The 21,878-nt window shown below is 42.5% G+C and overlaps 1 protein-coding gene across 2 annotated transcripts in view; it reads right to left on the reverse strand.

The window, feature by feature from the left end:
- NDST1 (N-deacetylase and N-sulfotransferase 1) overlaps positions 1–21,878 on the reverse strand; it is a 201,015-nt gene that overhangs the window by 100,133 nt on the left and 79,004 nt on the right. For both annotated transcript variants that reach the window (XM_073621096.1, XM_073621097.1), the window contains one exon: positions 8,690–9,513. In XM_073621096.1, coding sequence (XP_073477197.1) covers positions 8,690–9,202 — 513 coding nt within the window. In that variant the 5' untranslated portion in view covers positions 9,203–9,513. The remainder of the gene's footprint in view (positions 1–8,689; positions 9,514–21,878) is intronic.

A 21,878-nucleotide genomic window follows, 5' to 3' on the forward strand; every position in this document is an offset into this window, starting at 1 on the left:
TGTAATTCCTGACATATGGTTACAGTGACAGGCCCCATCTCACGTGCTCAGTGGATCTGCTCTGTGCAATGCAGCTGCATGTGCTAAACTCTGTGTATGCCAAGAATGATCGACTAAAAACCTCAGAGATGGGTGTCCTTAGGCAAAAAAGTTTTGGTGTCCATCAAAATAAAACCATTATTAAATTTGAAGATTCAGTACAAAGAAACAGAAACTCCAGGAAACAAGTTAATTAGATCAGCAAAATTCTGATGCAACCCACTCAGAACACACTGCAGCGGTGTTAAAATCCAAGAATCCTCTCAGTTTTTGTTAAATCGGAGTCTTAAATAATCTTTAGGACAGTCACATGGCAGACAGGTTCCTTATCGAAGAGTTTTCAGTGGAAGGAAGTCTTCAATGATGCTCTATGCATCACTGTATGTGAGATGAGGGCGCTGTGGTGATCCTCTTAACTGGGTGGGCCTATTACACACTGCACTTAATGGATGTTCTCAGTCTTCCAAGTTGAATGATGCTGGGATATCTTGTTTGTGCCTAAAGGAAATTACTGCAGGGACAACCTTGAAACACTTGCTGAGGGACTTTTTTTTTTTTTTTACAACACATAGAATTGGCCTTTAAATGAAGAACAAAAAGTTAGGGAAAATTTCCAGCAAAAAAATAAACTTCCTTGTGAATCAGCTCCGACTGGGATTTAGTCAATTCTTGTCATCAGTCCCCATGTTATTTTTTTTTTTTTAACCATCCACCACTGATCAGGGATACACTACCTTTTGCTTGTCACACAAGCTTTGTTTTTTTCTTTTTATGCTGCATTTCAACTTACAGTATTTTGTTTCCTGCATACATCTCTTATTTGTTATATTAGCAGTGGGACTTTGGGGTAGGTAGTGCAGAGTTTGGTTTTCAAATTATTTGTACAAATAAGTTCTCATTCCATTATTTGCTCACATGTTATTTGTTTTCTACATGGTTGGTGTATTATAGTACATTATACACATTGTGTACATTGTAGGCTGACCCCGGTCAGTGTCACTTAGAACTCTATTTGATTTTGCTGGTAGATGACATTTCTTTACAGGAACTGGTGCATTGATTTTCTAAGGGGGATTATGTTTTTAACCACTTCAATACCAGATACTTAGACACCTTCCCGCCCAGGCCAATTTTCAGCTTTCAGCCCTGTCGCAATTTGAATGACAATTGCGCGGTCATACAACACTGTACCCAAACAATTTTTTTTTATCATTTTGTTCCCACAAATAGAGCTTTCTTTTGGTGGTATTTGATCACCTCTGTGGTTTTTATTTTTTGCGCAACAAATAAAAAAAGACCGAAAATTTTGAAAAAAAAAACAAGTTTTTCTTTGTTTCTGTTAAAATTTTTTTGGAAATAAGTATGTTTTCTTCTTCAATGACGGGCACTGATATGGCTGCACTGACAGGCACCGATACGGCGGCACCGATGAGGTGGCACGGATGATGAGCACTGATAGGCAGCACTGATGGTCACCGATAGGTAGCACTGGTATGTGGCACCGATGGGCACTCTCAGGCGGTACTGATGGGCATTTGTAGGTGGCATTGATGGGTACTTATGGGTGGCACGGATGGGCACTGATGGACACTGATGCCCCTAAAGGTGGCATTGCTGGGCATCAGCGCTATATAATGGTGCCAATCAGTGCCCATTTGTGGGCACTGATTGGCACAGATTGGACATTGACTGGGCACATACCTGGCAATCCACATGTTGCCCCTCTCCCTGGTGGTCCTAGTGGCGATCCCTGGTGGTCCAGTGTGGTGATCTGAGGGGGGACTGCGCTGATAAACAATCAGCGCAGACCCCCCCTGTTAGGGGAACCGCCGATCGGCTCTCCTCTACTCGCGTCTGTCAGACGCGAGTGAGGAAAAGCCGATCAACGGCTCTTCCTATTGACATCGTGATCAGCCGTGATTGAACACGGCTGATCACGTGGTGAAGAGCCTCCGCCGGAGGCTCTTTGCCAAGATCGGTGTAGCGGTGTGTCAGACTGACACACCGATTGTCGCGATGCGCGCCTCCGCGGGCGCGCGGTGGCATGTTATCCTGCTGGACGTCATATGACGCCCACTCAGGATAACTGAACCATCGCCCGGCCGTCATCTGCTATGGGCCGGGCAGGAAGTGGTTAAAGTGTTTTATAGTGGGTCATATTTGTGGGATGTTATGAATTTTTAAGTTATTTACAAAAAGTTTCTTTATATTTACTGCTCTTTTACACTTGTGGTTGGGGAAAAGTGGGGAAAGTGGGGCAGTAAAAAAACAGCCAAGCCAGCTGAGCTGTGTTTTTTACCTACCCCTTCCACCTATAAAGTGTTGCTAAACCCACAACAGTAAAATCAGTCTGTAAATGCAGTAAAGCACGCTTGTTATACTCACTGTGGAACCTAAAGGGGTTATTTATGTCCAGCACTGTCCAGAGGGTCAGGGGTCCTGCAGCCTCACAGGACAGTCAGAGTAGAATGAAAACTCCTCCCACAAGCTTTAACCAGACACTGATAGAAGTCACAAGACTACTGCTGATGAGAAAAGGTATTTAGCAGTTTAGAATCATTAAAATAATTGTATTTCCATGTTCTGTGTACTGTGATCAGATATAGTAAATGCAGGGTCCTGGGTTTAGTAACACTTTAAGCTGTGAAGGCAGCTGTATGGAGTGGTGGCCATCGGTAATTTTTAATTTTTTTGAGGGGGTGGCAAACAGAAACCACAACCTGTCCATTATTCATATAGCGGGCGGGTGGTGTAGATAGAGAGGGCAACACCCGAGCGCCCCCTAATGGGCCGTCACTGGTCTGCCGCATTCGATAGACAGTACCGTTTGACCCATTCAAGTGAATAGAGCTGTGCCACAAACCGCTCTGCAATCGTGTGTAATGAACATAAATTTAAACATGTGGCTATCATTGCCGTATCTTTGAAAGCAATTCTTGGTGGATCACTTTTCAGAGGCACTTGACAGGCATTGAGAAGGCGAAATAACACCTCCTCGCCAAACTGTCTGAACCTTGTAAATGCCGCACAACGGCGCTGTAACTTTGTTTCACAAAACTTTCCTAATACAACAAAATAAGGCTTTATTGCACACTGGACATTATAAAAAAAACAGTAACGTTAGCTGTAGAAAGCTATAGCTATAATGTGAGTTTTTCATCCTTTTAATAGTAGCATTTCTCAGCATTTTTTAGCAAAACTATACTCCCATAAAAGCTCAAAAGCGCTGATAAAACGTAGAATAGCCGCGTTTTTAAGCTATTTTTAGCTTTTTCCAGCGTTTTTTCAGCTGAAAAACTCCTCTCAAAACCAACTAGTTCTTTGGGGCTTTTCCAGCTAGAAAACGCCCCTGCCAAAAACTGCTGATAACAGCCTGTGTGTGCATGGACACATAGGATAACATGCAGAGGAGTTTATTGACTGCAAAAAAAAAAAAAAAAAAAACTAAAGTCAAAAACAGCAGCTGTAAAAACGTCCAGTGTGCATGAGGACTAATAATAGCATAGAGCCCTCCAAACACATATACTGTATTGGAACTATTCTAAGGTATGAAAACGGACAATAGATGATGGAATTGAATTTGATTTTTTTTTTTTTTTTGGTTTATTGTGTTTAGTAACACTTTAAACATTTTTGTGGCGCAGGCATTCATTGTTTAAGGTATACTTTCTTCTAGTGGTTCATATGTCATTTCAGTTTCCCTTGTCTACATACTCAGTGCTGCTGGTTTGAGCAATACCAACCTGGGAGGGGTTCTAAACTTTCCCCACTCTACCAAAGGTCAAACTTCCTTTTAACCGCTTCAGCCCCGGAAAATTTTACCCCCTTCCTGACCAGAGCACTTTTTGGGATTCGGCACTGCGCCGCTTTAACATCCCTTGTAATAGAAATAAGCAGGACAGGGCCTCTTTAACCACTTCAGCCCCATAAGAATTGGCTGCTCAATAACAAGGCCATTTTTTGCGATTCAGCACTGCATCGCTTTAACTGACAATTGCGCGGTCATGCGACGTGGCTCCCAAACAAAATTGATGTCCTTTTTCCCACAAGTTGAGCTTTCTTTTGGTGGTATTTGATCACCTCTGCGGTTTTTATTTTTTGCGCTATAAACAAAAAAAGGGCGACAATTTTGAAAGAAAAAAAAAAAACGCATTATTTTTTTACTTTTTGCTATAATAAAATATCCCCCAAAAATATATAAAAAACACAATTTTTTTCGTCAGTTTAGGCCAATATGCATTCTCCTACATATTTTTGGTAAAAAAAAAAAAAAAAAAAAAAAAAAAAATCGCAATAAGCGTATATTGATTGGTTTGCGCAAAGGTTATAGCGTATACAAAATAGGGGACAGTTTTATGGCATTTTTAATCTTTTTTTATTCGTAAGGGCGACGATCTGATTTTTAATCGGGACTGCAACATTATGACACTATTTTGGGACCATTGTCATTTATACAGAGATTAGTGCTATAAAAATGCACTGCTTACTGTGTAAATGACACGGGCAGTGAAGGGGTTAACCGCTAGGGGGCGATGAAGGTTAAGTGTGTCCTAGGGAGTGATTCTAACTGTGAGGGGGGGTGAGCTTCAAGTCACATGACAGATCACTGCTCCCGATGCGAAAGAGCAGTGATCTGTCACGACAAAAGCCAGAACGGGGAAATGCCTTATTTACATAGGCACTTCCCCGTTCTGAGACTCCGTGACATGATCGCCGGGAGACCGGCGGACATAGAGTCCACCGATCCCGGTCACGCTGGGCGCATGCCTGCTATCTCCGCCTCTTAAGAGGGGATGTACAGGTACGCCCGTTTGCCCACCACTGCCATTGTGCCGATGTATATCGGCGTGCAGCGGTCGGCAAGTGCTTAAATTATGACTGAATATTTTGCACAGTCAAAGCCTGACTGAAAAAAGCCACCAACCCATCAGCAGTCAGCTAGACCTAGTGGACCAAGTGTTGTTCAGACGACTCCCAGGAGGAAGTTGCCATGACGAAATGCATCTGGATGTGACTGTACGCCAACCATTAGTGACGTTGGACGCAATACCGGAACTGACATTCCGTGGGTTTACGATTCCGTGTGGGTGAGATCCCGTTTACACACGCTGGTCAGCTGTTACCATGTCATGCCAATTTCTTGCTGCTGCAGTGGATTTGTTACATGCCTATATTTACTGGATTCCATGCAATATTTAAAGCTTTTTTAACTTGAAAACATTTTTATCAAATCGTTCTGCACTATTGGAGCACTGCTTGTTTATATGTGGATTTTCCATGAGATCTACTTTCACAATTGGATATCGATGGATGATTTAACCTTGTGTGGGTTGTCGCTTATCTGCCGAGCATGAGAGTGCAAGGCAATTTCATCTGGTGAGTGCGCACCTAGAGGGGAGCGGAGTCACCATTTGCACGCGGTGTGGTGGATGATTTTTTAAGCTAATCCTTTCATACAACACAGCGTTAAATCACACTGAGCTTTCACGTTCCTTCAATGGACTGTTCAGTTGTGGACTTTGTTCATTCATTTAAATAATTGCATACAATTTATACATTTCATCTTTATTAATTTATGTTAGTGATTATCATTTGTCACTGGGTGATTTGTTATTCATGATTTAAAGTCACTTTAATTCACAGCGCCACTATTTACTATACTATATTAGTGTACACGGTAAATGCTTATGATTATCTGTTCAATTTAAGTGGCAGCTTTAAACACAATTGTTGTACTTGGCGCAGTGGTGGTACCTATAGTGTGGGTGTACGTAGCTTTTGAACCTTCTGATTTTACTGGTTTGAGTAATACCAACCTGGGAGGGGTTCTAAACTTTCCCCACTCTACCAAAGGCTAACTCGACTCATGACTGAATATTTTGCACAGTCAAAGCCTGATTGAAAAAAGCCACAAACCCATGAGCAGTTAGCTAGACCTAGTAGACCGAGTGTTGTTCAGCCGACTGGGAGGGAAAGAAAGACTCTTATGAATAGAAAAACATCCGCTGAAAGGAGATGTCCACCAAGGCCCTTCGCCAAGAACAATGGCTCATTTACAACTTTGTCAGAGGATTACGGCCACTCCAATGGGCTTAATAGGATGCATCTTGGGGATGCCGCAGAAAGGGAATGCATGAGTCAGCCTTCGCTCAGGAAAATATTTCAGCGCTCTTGGAAAGCAAACCACCAAGGCCTGTGAGGTCCTGGACTACCAGCCTAAGAAAGTCAAAGAACCCAGGAAAAAAATAAATGGAAACACGTTTTGGTCCAATATCAAATTGTCTATTTGTCTATTATGTAAATCAAGTTGCCATAGAATATGTGACAAACCAGATACATTTTTCTTTTACAAAGTGAGACATTTTTAAAGTCATTGTCAAGACAAAATATAAAACATATTCATTATCTAATACATGCCTGTGTTAGCCCTTTTAAAAATGCTGTTAATACAAAAATACTTGTTGATCTGGCAGTGCTCCTAACTTCATATGTGTGAACTAAAAACATGGTGCCTTTCTGCCCTGAAATCATAACCAGTGCTGTCCACCCTTCCTGCTGGACTATAGAATTCTGAATAAGTAAACCCTATGGGTAGCATAGTGACTAAGTGGTTAGCTCTTCCATCAAGCAGCACTAGGGTCGTCGGTTCCAATCTCAACCATGGCACCACCTGCCTGGAGTTTGTATGTTCTCCCTGTGCCTGTGTGGGTTTCCTCCCATGCTCCAAAGACATGCTGGTAGGTTATTTGGATCCTGTCTAAACTGGCCCCAATATGTGTATGTATGTGAGTTAAGGACCTTAGATTGTAAGCTCTTTGAGGACAGGGACTGATGTGAATGTACAATATACATGTAAAGTGCTGTGTAAAATTTACGGCGCTATACAAGTACCTGTAATAATAACAATCCCTATGTCCCATTTAGCACTGATTTTTTTTCATCCCCCAAGAGCCTAGCATATACTGTGTGCCGAGAAAGAGCTCGAGGGTGTAGTTGTGGGATGTGCCCAAGAACTAACCTGGAGCACCATGCCGATTCCTTCTGCCAGCATATGCCCTTGCAGGACTTTTGCAAGCCTGGCAAAGTCACAGATGGTAATAAAAGTTGCTTCACTCTAAAAGAACAAATGTTACGACGTGGAAGGGAGGTTTGGCAGTAAATGTGGGTCATGCTTATACAAATCCTTTAAACAAGAGTTCACCATCCTACTAATGTATTTAAAAGAGCAAATTCACCCAAAAGTCTTGGGAGGAGTTGGCGATCAAGCTGTTTTACTTAAAGCAGAACTTTACCCATAACAACTTGATAAGCAAGGAACATACATTCTTAACGATGCTACCAAGACGAGTGTGTGCTGTAAATTGCCCCCAGCAATGCTCTGATTTCTTCTTGCTGCAGGCTGCCATTTTGCTGAAGCCCAAAGCCCCTAAACAGCAGCAAATCTTTAGGCTGTCAGCAGATTGGCCTCTACAAATTTGGCACAGTGCCTAAAAATAGAGAGCAATTGAGCATGTGCAGAGCAGGGCGAGACAGCTGGATTTTAAACAGTATAGGCACTTATTTTCAATGTTTTACATAGCTATACCTGCAAAAGGGGGCCAGCCTGAAGCAATCTAGCAGGATGTAATTTTCCACATTTCTGCATTTCAGTTCAGTTGATTATGAAGGACATCAGTACACTGATGAGGTCTGCACTCTGCTCTCGTCTCCGGTCAGTAATATCTCACGGATTAACAATGCTAGAACAACACTATGCAATGCACTGGAGAATGGGGTGCTCACTGCCCAACTCCATCTTAGTCCTACAGGCCAACCAGGGGGATTGAAATCCTTTGCAGCTACAGCAACTTGGACATTAGTTTTTCTTTCTTTCAGTGGCTGAACAGAATGGAGAAGGATAGAAGGTAAGGGTGATGTTGGTGACCTAGCTATTAAAATTAAACCTGTTTTGTCCTGAATATGGAAAGCCTTAAAGTAAAATGTCAACCCTTACTAAACGACATTTAGATTGCGGGTAGGAAGGCTTAAAGGGTACCTGTCAGAATAGAATCCACAACAAGTATTCAAAGTCATGAGTTCCAACATCACTTACTGCATATTTATTCTGGGTCTGTAACTCACAAGGTAGTGAAGGAAGGGTGAGGTTGACAGCTCCAGAGCTTGAACTTTCAAAAACAAGAAAGTCACAGTTACCATATTTCCACCATGACAGGTTGAGATGAAGTTGGAACACACATATGTAAGGCTGCATTTGCACTTAACATAGGTTGTGTTGTACAATAGCACATAATATATGCTGACCCTTATGAAATGAAATTGCCTATAAAAAAAAAAAAAAAATACTGTATGCCTTAATAGGTTTTCTACATCTATCTGCATGTTGCTAAATATGTCAAGTTTTGCCGCAGTTCTCAAGGCATGCCTTAACAATCGTTTCCATAGTGCACTTCATTAAATGCCTCAACTGCTCAATATTCTGTGACTGGGAGACTGGTGCTTGTCATCTAAACAGTAGTTGGTTGTCAAGGGAGTACTTGCACCTGTTTAGGTGACGAATTAGCTAGAAGCAAGAAAACAGTACAGTAGTGTATAAAAACTTAAAGGAACATGCTAAGTTTTCAATTCCCTGAAATTTGGCTTTTGCCCTTACCTTGAAAAAACCAATGATCCCCACGCCATACTCCACACAGTATTTGTCCAGTAACTCTCGATTCCATGCATCCAAGTTAACATATTTCAGAATGTTTTCATACACAATTAGTGCAAATCGCCCCCTGTCTTTATCGGTGAGAGTTGGCATATCACCCTTGCCCGGGGCTATCTCGGTCCGATATTTAAAACGACTTGACTCCAATATAGCCACTATCTCCTGGCCAAGCTGGGAATAGAGGCTCTCCACAAACACAAGCACCAGCGGGTCCGTACGTGAAGAATCCACAGATCTCATAGACTTCACAGGCAGAAGACGGGAAGGGCTGATTTTAGGTTCATCGCAGTCCAGGGATTGGGTGTCACCCCCTGAAGGCTCCAGCCCCCTTTTCCAGCCATACAGGTAATAGGCGGAGATGAAAACACTAAGAAGACAAAAGGCAAAAAGAAGGAAGAGAACTAGTTGTGGGCTTAATGGCCTCCCAAACCTGCGTGGCTTCAGGGACAAGCTCATGGTCCTTGCACCTTCCCAGAAGGAGCGGGCACAAGCACTCACAAACACAAGCCCAGACACCTCTGTTACGTTGCAAGTACCCTTAACTCATCCTCTTCATGTCACCATGGCATGTCCATTGAAAGTCCAGTTCCAGGATGAATCGGGTGAATTGGGTGTGCAGACTTATCCTATTGAGAGCTTCTCCGGCAAAAATAAGGGGATGATGCGCCGGAGGGAGGCTGTGGCATAGGTGGCTGAAGTGGTCGTCATGCATCATTTGGGGAATCAGGCCTGTGATGTCGTCGTATAACTTGGAATGACTTTATTAGCTGGAAAAAAGTACAGAAATAAGATTTCAGATAAGATTTCAAATAAGATTTCAACAGTCCTGTGCAATCAACTACATTGAAAATGAGATATGAGATCTAAAACACGTCAACCACCAGACTCACATGAAAAGTTATTATTGCATATTACATATTGGGGAGAATCTCACTTCCTGTACTGGTAGCCACCATTATTAGTGAATGAAGTGAGAAGAACTCTAATCACGTGTTTATGAAGTATCTGCAGAACAATGACCTTCATGGAAGAATCACCAGATATTATCTCAATGAAAGCTGTAACTTTAAGAATATTAAAAGTGTAATTTGAAACTAGATAAACATGTTGTATTTTTATTTTGGAGGTTGGGTTTAAATACACTTTAATACTCTTCTAATAAACATTGATTATTTTTAATCCTCATGCTGCTGGCAATAGTAAAAAGATAGGAAGGTATATAATATTTACTTATTTTAAGCCCCCCCCCAGTTACTTTCTGGTCCTAGGCAAATGATGTCATACATCCCAGAAGTCTTCAGGATGGGAGGAGGAGGAGGGATTTTCTCACCCAAGCACACCTTCCTGCATGCATGCCTAAAATAAGGGCAGATGGATTCCAGGAACTAAATGCTACTAGGGGTGCACCGAATGGAAATTTTGGTGCCGAAACCGAAAATGAAGGATGCACTAGGCCGAAAACCGGAAACCGATACCGAAAATGACATTAAAAAAAAAAAAAATATATATATATATATATATATATATATATATATATATATATATATATATATATATATTTTTTTTTATATACAATTGTATTATATTTGACTTTTTAATTAATATCATCAATTTAAGTTAATATGAATTTATTGTTGGCTGTTATTGGCACCTTTAGTGCAAGAAAAGCTCCAGAAAAATGCAGTCTACAGTCTCTAAGGCCCCTTTCACACTGGGGCAGGGGTGGTGTCGGCGCCGCTACTTTTAGGGGCGTTTTGCCGTCGCATTTGCGGAGGAGAGGTATAGAGGTATACACACCACTCCTTCACCGCTCCAAAGATGCAGCTAGCAGGACTTTTTTTTACCTTCCTGCCAGCGCACCGCTCCAGTGTGAAAGCCCTCGGGCTTGAAGAGACAGGAGCGGCTCTTTCAGGGAGCTTTGCAGGTGCTATTTTTAGCACTGTAGCGCCTGCAAAGCGCCCCAGTATGAAAGGGGTCTTACCATCTCTTGTATCATGTCCCCAGTCTTTAACCATCTGATACAGGCGATAGTCATAGACTGCAGACATGCTACAGGAGACAGTCAAAGACTGCAGACATGCTATAAGAGTTCAATGCAGCCTCACCAGTGCCCATCAGATGCAGCCTGCCAGTGCAGACATATGCTGCCTGTGCCCGACATGCAGCCTGCCTGTGCCCATTAGATGCAGCCTGCCTGTGCCCATTAGATTTAGCCTGCCTGTGCCCGTCATGCAGCATGCCAGTGTCTGTGGATGCAGCCTCACCAGTGCCCGTCATGCAGCATGCCAGTGTCTGTGGATGCAGCCTCACCAGTGCCCGTCATGCAGCCCAACAGTACCCAGATCACAGCGGTGATCTCCGTGAATCACAGAGCTGTGAATTGCCCGGGCCGCAGTAACAATGTCCCGCCTCCTGTGATCACATCACGCTGATTCAATGTCCCACCATTGGATCAGTGTGCCGTCTGTCACAAGAGGCGGGACATTGTTATTGCTGCCCGGGCAATTCAATTCACAGCTCTGTGACTCACTGAGATCGCCGCTCTGTGGAAGGGAGGAGGGAGGAGAGGAGAAGGGAGGACTGGGGGAAGCCAGGATGACACACCCGCAATGGGCGGCACCCACCCAGGCCCCGTACCATTTTCGGCATTGTGTCGAAAACACAATTTTCGGCAGTTTTGTTGTTTTTTTTTTTGGACCGCCGCAATTTTGGTACATCCATAAATTCTACTTAAATCATTTGCTCTTACTGAAGATGGCAACAACCAGAAATGCTAAGGGGTGTTTTTCAAAGTGATTTCTCAGCAAAATAAAGCATGGAGACATGGATGGATGGATGGATGGATGGATGAGTTTGCTTTGAATATTAAAAATGAATTAAATAGTGTTTTTGGTTTGTGGTGCTCAGATGCACTGAAGATCCACTTTAAACACAAATTTAACCTTTTTAGTACAAGAACATTCTTCTATAAAGTAATCTTCAAAACATAGTACACCTTTCTGACAACATTTCATGTTACACCAATATTTAGGGTGTACCATGAAACAAGATTACATTCCACAGCCCCCCAGCCTCAAAACTGCCCTTACCTGAATTGTGGGTGCTTCTCCCTGCAGCATCTTGGGGATATTTTACATTTAGCACTGCTGTGCGTGATTTCATCCACACAGCCGCATCATTCAATTGCAGTGACCTGTGAGTGGAAGGCTACAAGTACTATCTGCCACTGGAGCAGGACTCAGATCTCAATTGGGAAAAATAATGGTCACTGTACTGGTAGTCCATCGTTTAGTCCAGCCCCATAACCAAAGGACCTGGGACTGGGGGAAAATATGCAAGAGCCTGTCTGTGCACTGCAACCGTGATTCACTGAACGCTGTTGCAATGCCGCTTCAGCTCCAATGTAATAATGCATTAAATTAATTAAATGTACATTTTTTTTTAAATTTTATTAATGTGGGTGGTACCTATTAAAGTTTGCAAAAGGTGGACTATGCTTTTAAGCTGATTACATTCACGTATAGCTATAAAAGAAAACTGCCATGGCTTCTCTTTAACATGCACAGCTGTATTCCCCAAGAGTGTATGCTAATAAGATTGATGAGAGTGAGCAGACAGTGCTGGCACTAGCCTTATCTCAGGGCAAACCAATCCAACAACTGGCTGGTGCCTTGTCCCTCAGAAAGCAGAAAAAGGAGGTGGCTGCTGGTATCCATAGATAAAATGATCATTGCCCAATCAAATCAAAGTTGGACATGATAGTCTTATATCCTTAGACACCTTTTGTTCACCTATTCAGAAGTGCCTACATCCAATGGTTAATCATTTTAAGGAAAGATCAAGACACAAAAAACATTGGCATCGGTCGAGAGTATATACTTGTGATGTGGAGAGGGGAAACGGAAGCTAAGCAGACATTCCTTACATTAACCTCTGAAACCAAAAATGATCAGCTGTGTAAATCCTACCCCACCAAAATCAACTTTCCTCCTTCCTGGCAGGGAATGTATTCTGCTGTCAGAAAAGGCCTAAGGACATTTGAACTCCCCTAATATCCCCATGAATTATCAAATCAGGCAAACATACTCTAATGTCCATAGGCATCTTAACCACTTCCAGTCCGGGCCAATTCAGATATTACGCTCATATATGTTAAAATCAGCATTTTTTGTAAGAAAATTACTTAGGACCCCCAAACATTATATATTTTCTGAAAGAAGGAGGCTTTGGAGAATAAAATGGTGGTTGTTGCAATTATTTTTATGTCACACGATATTTACACGGCCCTTTATCAAATGCAAATTTTTAGGAGAATATACACCTTTAGTGAATTTTAGTGCACACACACACAATATAATTCACAATTTGTTTGTGTTAAATCTAAAAAATACTGCTACTTTGAGTAAATAGATACCCAACATGTCACGCTATAAAACTGCACACGCCAGTGGAATGACAAACTATGGTACATTAAGTTATCCATAGGCGATGCTTTAAAACCCTTTACAGGTTACCAGTTTAAAAATTAAAGCAGGAAGTCTGGCACTAGAATTTTTACTCTCACTTGGACATTCGCAGTGATACCTCACGTGTGGTGCGATCGCTATTTACATATGCATGCGGGACCTACGTGTACATTTACATTTGCTTGCGCATGAGCAAATGGGGGCTGCCTTAAAAAAAAAAAAAAAATTACACTGTCTCTCTTTAACCACTTGCCGACTGCCGCACGTCGGCACATGGGCGTACCTGTACGTCCCCTTTAAGAGCCGAGTATAGCCGGCGCGTGCAGCGTGACCGTGCGGGACCGGCGGACTCTATGCCCGCTGGTCTCCCAGCGATCGTGTCACAGAGTCTCAGAACGGGAAAGTGCCTATGTAAACAAGGCTTGTATCATGACAGAGATCAACGCTCCCTGTCATCAGGATCGGTGATCGCTGTCATGTGACTTGAAGCCCATCCCCCACACACACACACACACACACACTTAGAATCACTCCCTAGCACACACTTAACCCCTTCATCGCCCGCTAGTGGTTAACCCTTTCCCTGCCAGTTTCATTTACACAGTAAGCAGTGCATTTTTATAGCACTGATCGATAAAAATCGCAGATCGCCGCCATTACTAATAAAAAATGCCATAAAACTATTCCCTATTTTGTAGACTGTATAACTTTTGCACAAACCAATCAATATGCGCTTATTGCGATTTTTTTTTACCTAAAATATGTAGAATACATATCGGCCTAAACTGAGGAAAACATTTTTTTAAATATATTTGGGGGGATATTTATTATAGCAAAAAGTAAAACAACATCCCTTGTGATAGCATGGGCAGTGACAGGTACTCTTTATGGAGAGATCTGGGGGCTATTAGAACACTGATCTCTCCTCTGCCCTCAAAACATCTGATGAAGCTAAGATCAGTTTGATCAGATGCTTGCCTAGCCGATAACGGCTAGTAAACAACCAAAACCGGAAGTGACGTAAGGCACCTCGCTTCCGGCTTCATTCGTCACAGAGGAGAGGAAGGAATTGGTGATCCTTCCCCTCTGTCTGCATTAAAAGTGATCAGGCACCTATAGAGCCAATGGGAACACTTTTACAGGAAAAATCGCTGGCACTAAAAAATTAGCAACTGCAGCCATGATGCTGATATAACACTTGTTCCCTAGGACACATGGGTATGTCCTAAAGACAGGAAATGGTTAAAGCTGGATGCAAGGCAGACATCAAAGACATAAATAAATGCATTTCTATAATGTAACTCATGGAACACTGGTCATACACATCAGATTCCTTCACTCATGCTACACTGCCCAGATGGACAAAATTTTCCGCTGCAGCTATTGTATATTGATAGTTGACCTCGCCAGCTGTCAAAATACCCAAATGGCAGCTGGTTGGTGGCTGGAATGGCAACTGGTTGATTGCGGGTGTTGTTGGTCCAGGAATGTTCCGTTCTTCGATCGTTCAGTTAGGTGGGAGTCGGACTACAGGACAATCTACCGCTCAAGTTTCTGGTTCATCAGGAGGGGCAGGATTGGGAGGTAATCATGTGCTGTATGCAAATGTGTTGACAAGAAACCTGCTGATAGGAGGAAAGAGCAGAGGGATAGCCAGGTTTTGCCCTTTCACTAAGAAGTTAGCAAGCTAGGGATGGAGAAAGGAAACCTCTGGTTTTTAGTAGTTTTATCCACCAGGTTATGCGGTGTGGCAGGGCTGTGTAAATCTCAGGACTGGACAGACATGAATACAAATCCTCTCACGGGTAAAATAGCTTTGTGTTTAGCTGTCTGGGTGGAATTCAGCTTTAAGACATTTTTAGTAATATAATTGCTTATTGTATGGAGAAGGGCGGGGGAGCTTAAAGTGGTTTGAAAGGCAGAAGGTTTTTCATCTTAACGCATTCTATGTATTAAGATAAAAAAAAAAAAAAATTTGTGTGCAGCAGCAGCCCCTCTCAGCCCCCTTAATACTTACCTGAGCTCCCTCTTGATCCAGCAATGTTGCACTAGAGCCACAAAGTCCGGGGACTCTCCCTCCTTATTGGCTGAGACACAGCAAGGGGCACATTGGCTTCTGATGCTGTCAAAGTCAGTGAGCCAATGAGGAGAGAGAGGGGGCAGGAATGGGCACAATGAGCAGTAGCTCGGCTTGGATGCCCTCCTAGCAAACTGCTTGCGGTGAGGGCAGGAGGAAGGGGCCAGGAGTGCTGGCGGGGGACCAGAGAAGAGGAGGATCGGGCTACTCTGCACAAAACCACTGCACAGAGGAGGGAAGTATAACATGTTTGTTATTTACAAAAAAAAAAAGAAAAAAAGAAAAAAAAAAAGACCACTTTAGTATCACTTTAAGGAGATCTGGTCAGATTGTTAATTTTAACAACAATCTTCACACAAGAATATAAATCTAAAATTATATATATGTGTGTGTGTGTATATACATACACATCCATCTCTCTCTCTCTCTCTATACACACACACACATACATATATACACATACATACATATACACTGTATATAGCTGCATGTCATTTACATGAAAGCCTCTCTTGTGTATACATTCCAAAAGCCTTGAGACTGCAGCTGGTCATGGTTTATCTTGGATTTAATGTCAGGAGCTCCATAAGACTTGCAGCTTTCACCCAAGAGATACTGAATTCTGAGCCCTTTGCTCCTTCCCTGCCAGCTACATAAGGTCAGTCATAGACCGTGCCAATCTCTCCCGGTTCAGCAGGAACTGGCCAAGATTTGAACCGTGTGTGGGCAGGCTGAATGTACCAAATTGATTGATTGACTTCGGTACAACCAGCCTGCCAGAGTCCCTTCCAATTATCACTAGCGGCCAATATAGCCTTTTTTCAATAATCACTGTCTTCTCCTGGCAGGGACAGCTTCCCCTGCCGGGAGCAGAAAATTGCTCGGCAGGAGGAATTCCCCTGTCAGCACTATCTGTGATGATGACAGAATTGAGCAAATATCTTTCCTGGATCCCTGCGGTTGCAGGAAAGAAATTTGCACCGTTTATGGCCGGCCTAAGAGGTTATATAGGGAGTTGAGAGGTGGAGGAGCTGGGCCAGCACAAATCCTAATTAGACACTCCCAGACGAGGAGAGGGCTAGGAGGTGCAAGGATTAACAGGGGCTGTGCTATGGAATTAGTCAATTTTTCTAGCCTGTTCAAAGACACATTGCAAGTGAACAAAAAAATATATAATTTATTATAATTTATGGAAAAAGAAAACATTGCAAGTAAGCATTTAAAATACTTGATTATCTGTGCTTTCACCTGCAGCGTTAGAAACTTGACGGTGTCTCTTTAACCCCTATGGGATGAAGTTAATATCAATCAGCCATAAAAACCCATCAGTGTCAATCTACTCCCAACCTTCAGATAGGGGTTGTTTGGCATTTGAACTCCCCGGATTTCTCTGTAAATGGCCCGAACGGGCAAAACGAATAGCTCTGAGCACAACGAGACATTTGCTTTTCGCATGCGATCTTCCTTAAGCATGTTAATACCCTTGAGATATTTGAATGTTTCCATTTTAATCACCATTGCTCTTATCTGCAAACACCCTTTCAATATCAGTGGAGGTGAGAACATCCTACACAATGCAGCTCTGCTGGAGTTACTAAGCTCTCATTACTGAAGCCTAATTTGCATTCTCAACTCCCAAAACATTTTTTCCTCCCGTCTGCCTCCCAGTGCTCCACATGAATCAAACCTGCCCAGTGACAAGCAGATAGAATGCTGCTATCTAGGTCATACTCCCTCTGGGGAGAAGCCAGCTCCTTGCTATGCCTCAACACCTTGACAGGTGCTCCTCAGTGATCTAATCTTTCCCTGCCAAGTGGTCAGGCTGACTCCGACTTTCCCCAAAGCTCTTCTAAACAGACTACCTTTTCTTCTTCCCAGATCTGCAGGATCCGACACGACTAATGCGCTTTTCCAAGGGCACCCTAATGCTGCCCTGCAGCTTTCAGCTACTCTACTTACAGCATTAGCATTCTGCAAACACGGCTCCCAAACTGCACCCTAATCCCGTCCTACTGTGCCGAGCTACCCTAGTACAATCCCATACATATCCCTGCCAGTGCTCTGAGATGGGTCCGTACGTGGGGGAGGCAGTGCGCAGCAACAGCTTTGACAGTTAAAGGGACAGGAAAAATACATTTCACAGAACTGAAGACATCTGAGACAGGCGCTGATATCAACCCCTACACAGAACAGACTTATGTCTTGTACAATATAGAACAATTATTCATTCATTCATTAAAGCAAACCCATCACCGGGAAATTCCTGCCAAAATAAGTCCCTTGATGCACTGCAGTCCCTTCTGGTCATCTAAATGACCTTAAAGTAGTAGTAAACCGCAGGTGGTTAACACACACACAAAAAAAAAAAAGTCGAGTACTAGCACATTATGAGAGACTTCCCTTAGAACGAAGCCCTCCAGCATCACGATGTCACCGCCGAGAGAGCTGACATCTTTCCCTGGTCTTCCTTTCTGGGTTTGTGGCCTCCAGCTACACGAGTGGTCAGGGGCGCATTGACGTCACTCTTGCGCATGCGCATGGGAGCCGCCATTTATGCCACAGGCTCTGAAGGTCCAGCACTATAAGGCTCCATGCACACTGAAGCTCATAAAACGGTCATTTTTGGGAGTTTGGGCATTTTTTTTTTTTTTTTAACAGCCCATATACTCCCCTCTATGTTATCCTATATGTCCATGCACGCATGGACGTTTTTGGATGTTCATCAGCAGTGGAATTTATGGGCTGTTTTCTGAACGCCGTAAAATCGCATTCAGGAGTCGTTTTTCTGACCCCAAAAAAAGGCCAAACACTGATAAACGCTCAGAAACGTGGCTCACCAGCGTTTAACGTTTCTGATCCATTGAGAAAAAAAAAAAAAAAAAAAAACTAACAAAACGCTATTGCAAAAACGATAAAAAAATTGAAAGACTCACTGAAAAGCTACTGGCGTTTTAAGAACGTTATTTTAACGTCCAGTGTGCATGGAGCCAAAGCCAGACTTTCAAAGCGCATGCGCCGGTGAAATCATCAGCTGCATGCACTCTGAAATTCTCCTAAACTGTGCAAGTGTAGAATGTATTCACAGTACCTACAGGTAAGCCCTATTATAGGCTTACCTCTAGGTACAAGTCTTGTAACAGCGTTTACTACCTCTTTAAAGTGTCACTAAACTCGCATCATAAAAAAAACCAAAAAAAACAACTATCAATAAATGCTATATTACATGCGGATACTACTCAGTCACTATATTTATTTTCTGTATTCTGCAAAAAACCTGGTTGGTCCTGCTGATTTCTATCTCTACCTTCTGTTCAAGTCCCCAATTCAGCTAGGAATTTTGCAGCTGTAGTGACATCTCTGCACGTGCTCAGTTTTTAGTGAGTTTCTGTGCTGGGCCTTCCCCCCCCCCCCCCCCCCGATCACATCTGAGCAGCCCATGTGACTATAGAGCCACATGCAGGCATATCCCTCCCTCCTCCTCTATGCCCACTAACCAGTTAACACAATGAGGGCGGGATATTACATGTAGATTAATGGTGGCTTCACCTCCCTCTTATTCTAAGACACAGACTAGAGGGACTGGACACAGCCAGTGACTGGCAGAAATCTTTCCACACCAAGTTATTTTCACAAAATAATAAAGATTTGATTTCAAATATAAATTTGTATGACAATTTAAATTCGTTTACTGATATTATTTATGTTTACATTGTCTTCCAAAGGCTTTTTTTTTTGTTTTGTTTTTTGAACATGTGACCAGCAGCAGAGGACTAGAAGCTCCTTCTGCTTATGTTTCCCTGCAGACAGGCTGGGAGAGAGCTGGGTCATGTGACAGCTGTATATGGATTTTTTTTTTTAGTAAAACAATTACAGTGCCATCATCAGCATACAGAAATAGAAGGGACAATGTCAATTAAATAATGTCTGTTTAGTATCACTTTAAGTAAATCTAAAGTCACAGCATACACTTTTATTTTATAAAACCAGCACTGTATTCAAGTAAGCATATCAAATGTACCTATTATGTGTATTGCTAATACAGTGCCGATTTCATCAAATAAAAGTGTACCATGCAATCAGATTACAGTGCGCTTCCAAAAGTAGAGCATGCACCACTTTTGCTGCGGTGCGATTTCAGCCCATTCAAAGTGAATAGGCTGAAATTGCACAGCACAACACTGCATGTGAATTGCACAGGAACACGCAGTGCGATTCACAAGCAGTTCCTAGTGCAAATGGGCCCTTACTTTAAGTTTAATAGTGATTACCTCCAGCTTCTCTGGGTTCGGATCTTTCTGCACAAAGCCCTTACATCACTTCCTTCTCCTGCCCAGGACATGTCCCATGAGGCATTACTCCTCATACATTCACTAGTTCTCAGGCACTTACTGACATGTATGAACAGTGTACTGAGCTGTATGTGTGCTGCACTGTGTATACTGACAAATAATGCATTCTGTATGCAGGCCAAAGAATCCGCTGACAACTATTTTTATTATCAATTATTAGGGCGATTCGTTTCAGCCCTAGTTTTGGGACTTTATCAAGGCATCTGCAGTTAAATATGCCTTGATGAAGGATCCCTGCGTGGCTTCGAAATTTAAATCTTTTTGACTTGTGAAAGCTGTGCTGACAACATATATGATATAAGGAGTTCATACCATTCTATCTTGCTCTTATTGTCGCTGCCATTTGCCAGTCCTTTTGCGTCTGATCAAGTTTCAGCTGAATTGCAGTCAACACAATCAGATCAATTATCTGCTGTATACAGAATTAACGTTTTTTGTTCTTTATTTTTTGTGATCTGTGAACATCCTGAAATATCACAGGAATGGGTTGATCATCGACTGGTACTATGCATTTATAATAGCAATAGGCGATTGTCAGGGACTTTAAGGAATCCTTCATACTCTGCAGCAGACAGGAGAGGTAAGTCTGGTAATTAGCCTCTGGGGGCTGTTTTTCCCTGGGCAACACACGAGACAGAAGCAGGTCATGGTACAACGCTCTGCTCATATAGCAAGTATGTCTGCAAACACACCTGTGCTACAGGAATAAATATTTCATATCGGTGTCATCAATTCTGTACTACACTGAGGAAAAGGCATAAAATATTCTGAGGGCCTGTTCTTACCAAGTTGATGCAGTAATGTATGCATTACCACAATGCCTGGCAAAGAATGTTACGCGTGTTGGTGCAACGCGGAGTAATTCATTCTAAATGGCACCCCAGTGCACCTGCCCACAGGAGGTGCGTTGCAGCACAAGAACACACTAATGTGCGCTGTGCTGCCAAAAAATAATGCATGCACTCTTTTCAGCAGCGCACCGAAAGTTAATATGTTCTGTTGCCAAGAACATCTGTTGCAAAGTGCAGCATGAATGGCACCACACTGCACCAAAGCAATTAACATTCATTGGTGTGAACAGGCACAGTGTTGGACAACAAAAGATATGGCAGGACTTCATACTACAGCTGCCGTTTAAAGAGAATGTAGAATATTTATTTTTTACATATATTGTATATTTTTTGTTCTATTAAGAGATACATTTTTTAAAAATTGCAAAAGAATACTCCACTATCCAGCCAGCAGGTGTCACTGTAGGCTCTTGTTCAGGTTTTCAAGGTTGAATAATGCCTTTTTGCAGAGCTCAATAGCTCAAGCTTGAATTTCCAAATGCAACTGAACAAGTCAGAGGAAATTACTTGCCCCCCCCCCCCCCCCTTTGCTCATGTTAGGCAGTATGGTTTAAATCAAGGAGAAAGTCTGAAACTAAACAGCGTCTGCTATGCCATCATAGGAAATTTCCTGAGTTCTAGCTGGTGGTCGGCAGAAAGTGATAAGTTGCCCACAGACATGAGATGGCATGCTGCATATGCATTATCATCTGAATATTGCAAGTCACGATCTTGCCAGAGTGATACAAAAGACTTTATTAACTTGTAAATGCAACTACGTTTTTAAGTATCTCCCATAAGGTGGAGTGAAGTGGAGGGTGAGAGTGACTCAACCTCACTTAAAGTGGTTGTAAACCCTTCCATATACCCAGTGAGGTGACTATCCTCAGGTGATACACCGAGATGAAAAACCAATCCATCTACATACGTTGTACCCATTTATCTGCAGTCTTCTCAACATCTGTTCAAAGTGCAGAGTTTATAAAACTTGTCTGAGCTGTCAGGAAAAAAAGGGGGTAGAGAGTTGAAGTTATACTCTACAGAGCTCAGTGAGGGGAGCTCCGAGAGCTGATTGGAGGGAATGGACACATCCCCTTTCACACAGCTCACAGGAAGAGTGTTAAGGCTGTCAATCTGCTGGAGCCCCCTCCCCTGTCACTTTTTTTTCTCTTGGTGTCAGGAAACCTTGTTAGAAGTGACTTATGCTTATAGCAGAGGAATAAAGCGAAAGACAGAAATGACACTTAGTGCTCTTTATTCAGACAAGTAAACACTATAGAGTGATATGCTTTGTACATATTTCATGTCTGAGGTTAACAAAAACTTCACAAGTGTCTTGTTAAATAGTGAACATTAGATTTTTAAAAACGCAACAAAATGAAAATGCCAAATATAAAGTGGACCGTTTTA

The sequence above is a fragment of the Aquarana catesbeiana genome, linkage group LG03 (genome assembly GCF_042186555.1).
Source record: "Aquarana catesbeiana isolate 2022-GZ linkage group LG03, ASM4218655v1, whole genome shotgun sequence".
Lineage (NCBI taxonomy): Eukaryota > Metazoa > Chordata > Amphibia > Anura > Ranidae > Aquarana > Aquarana catesbeiana.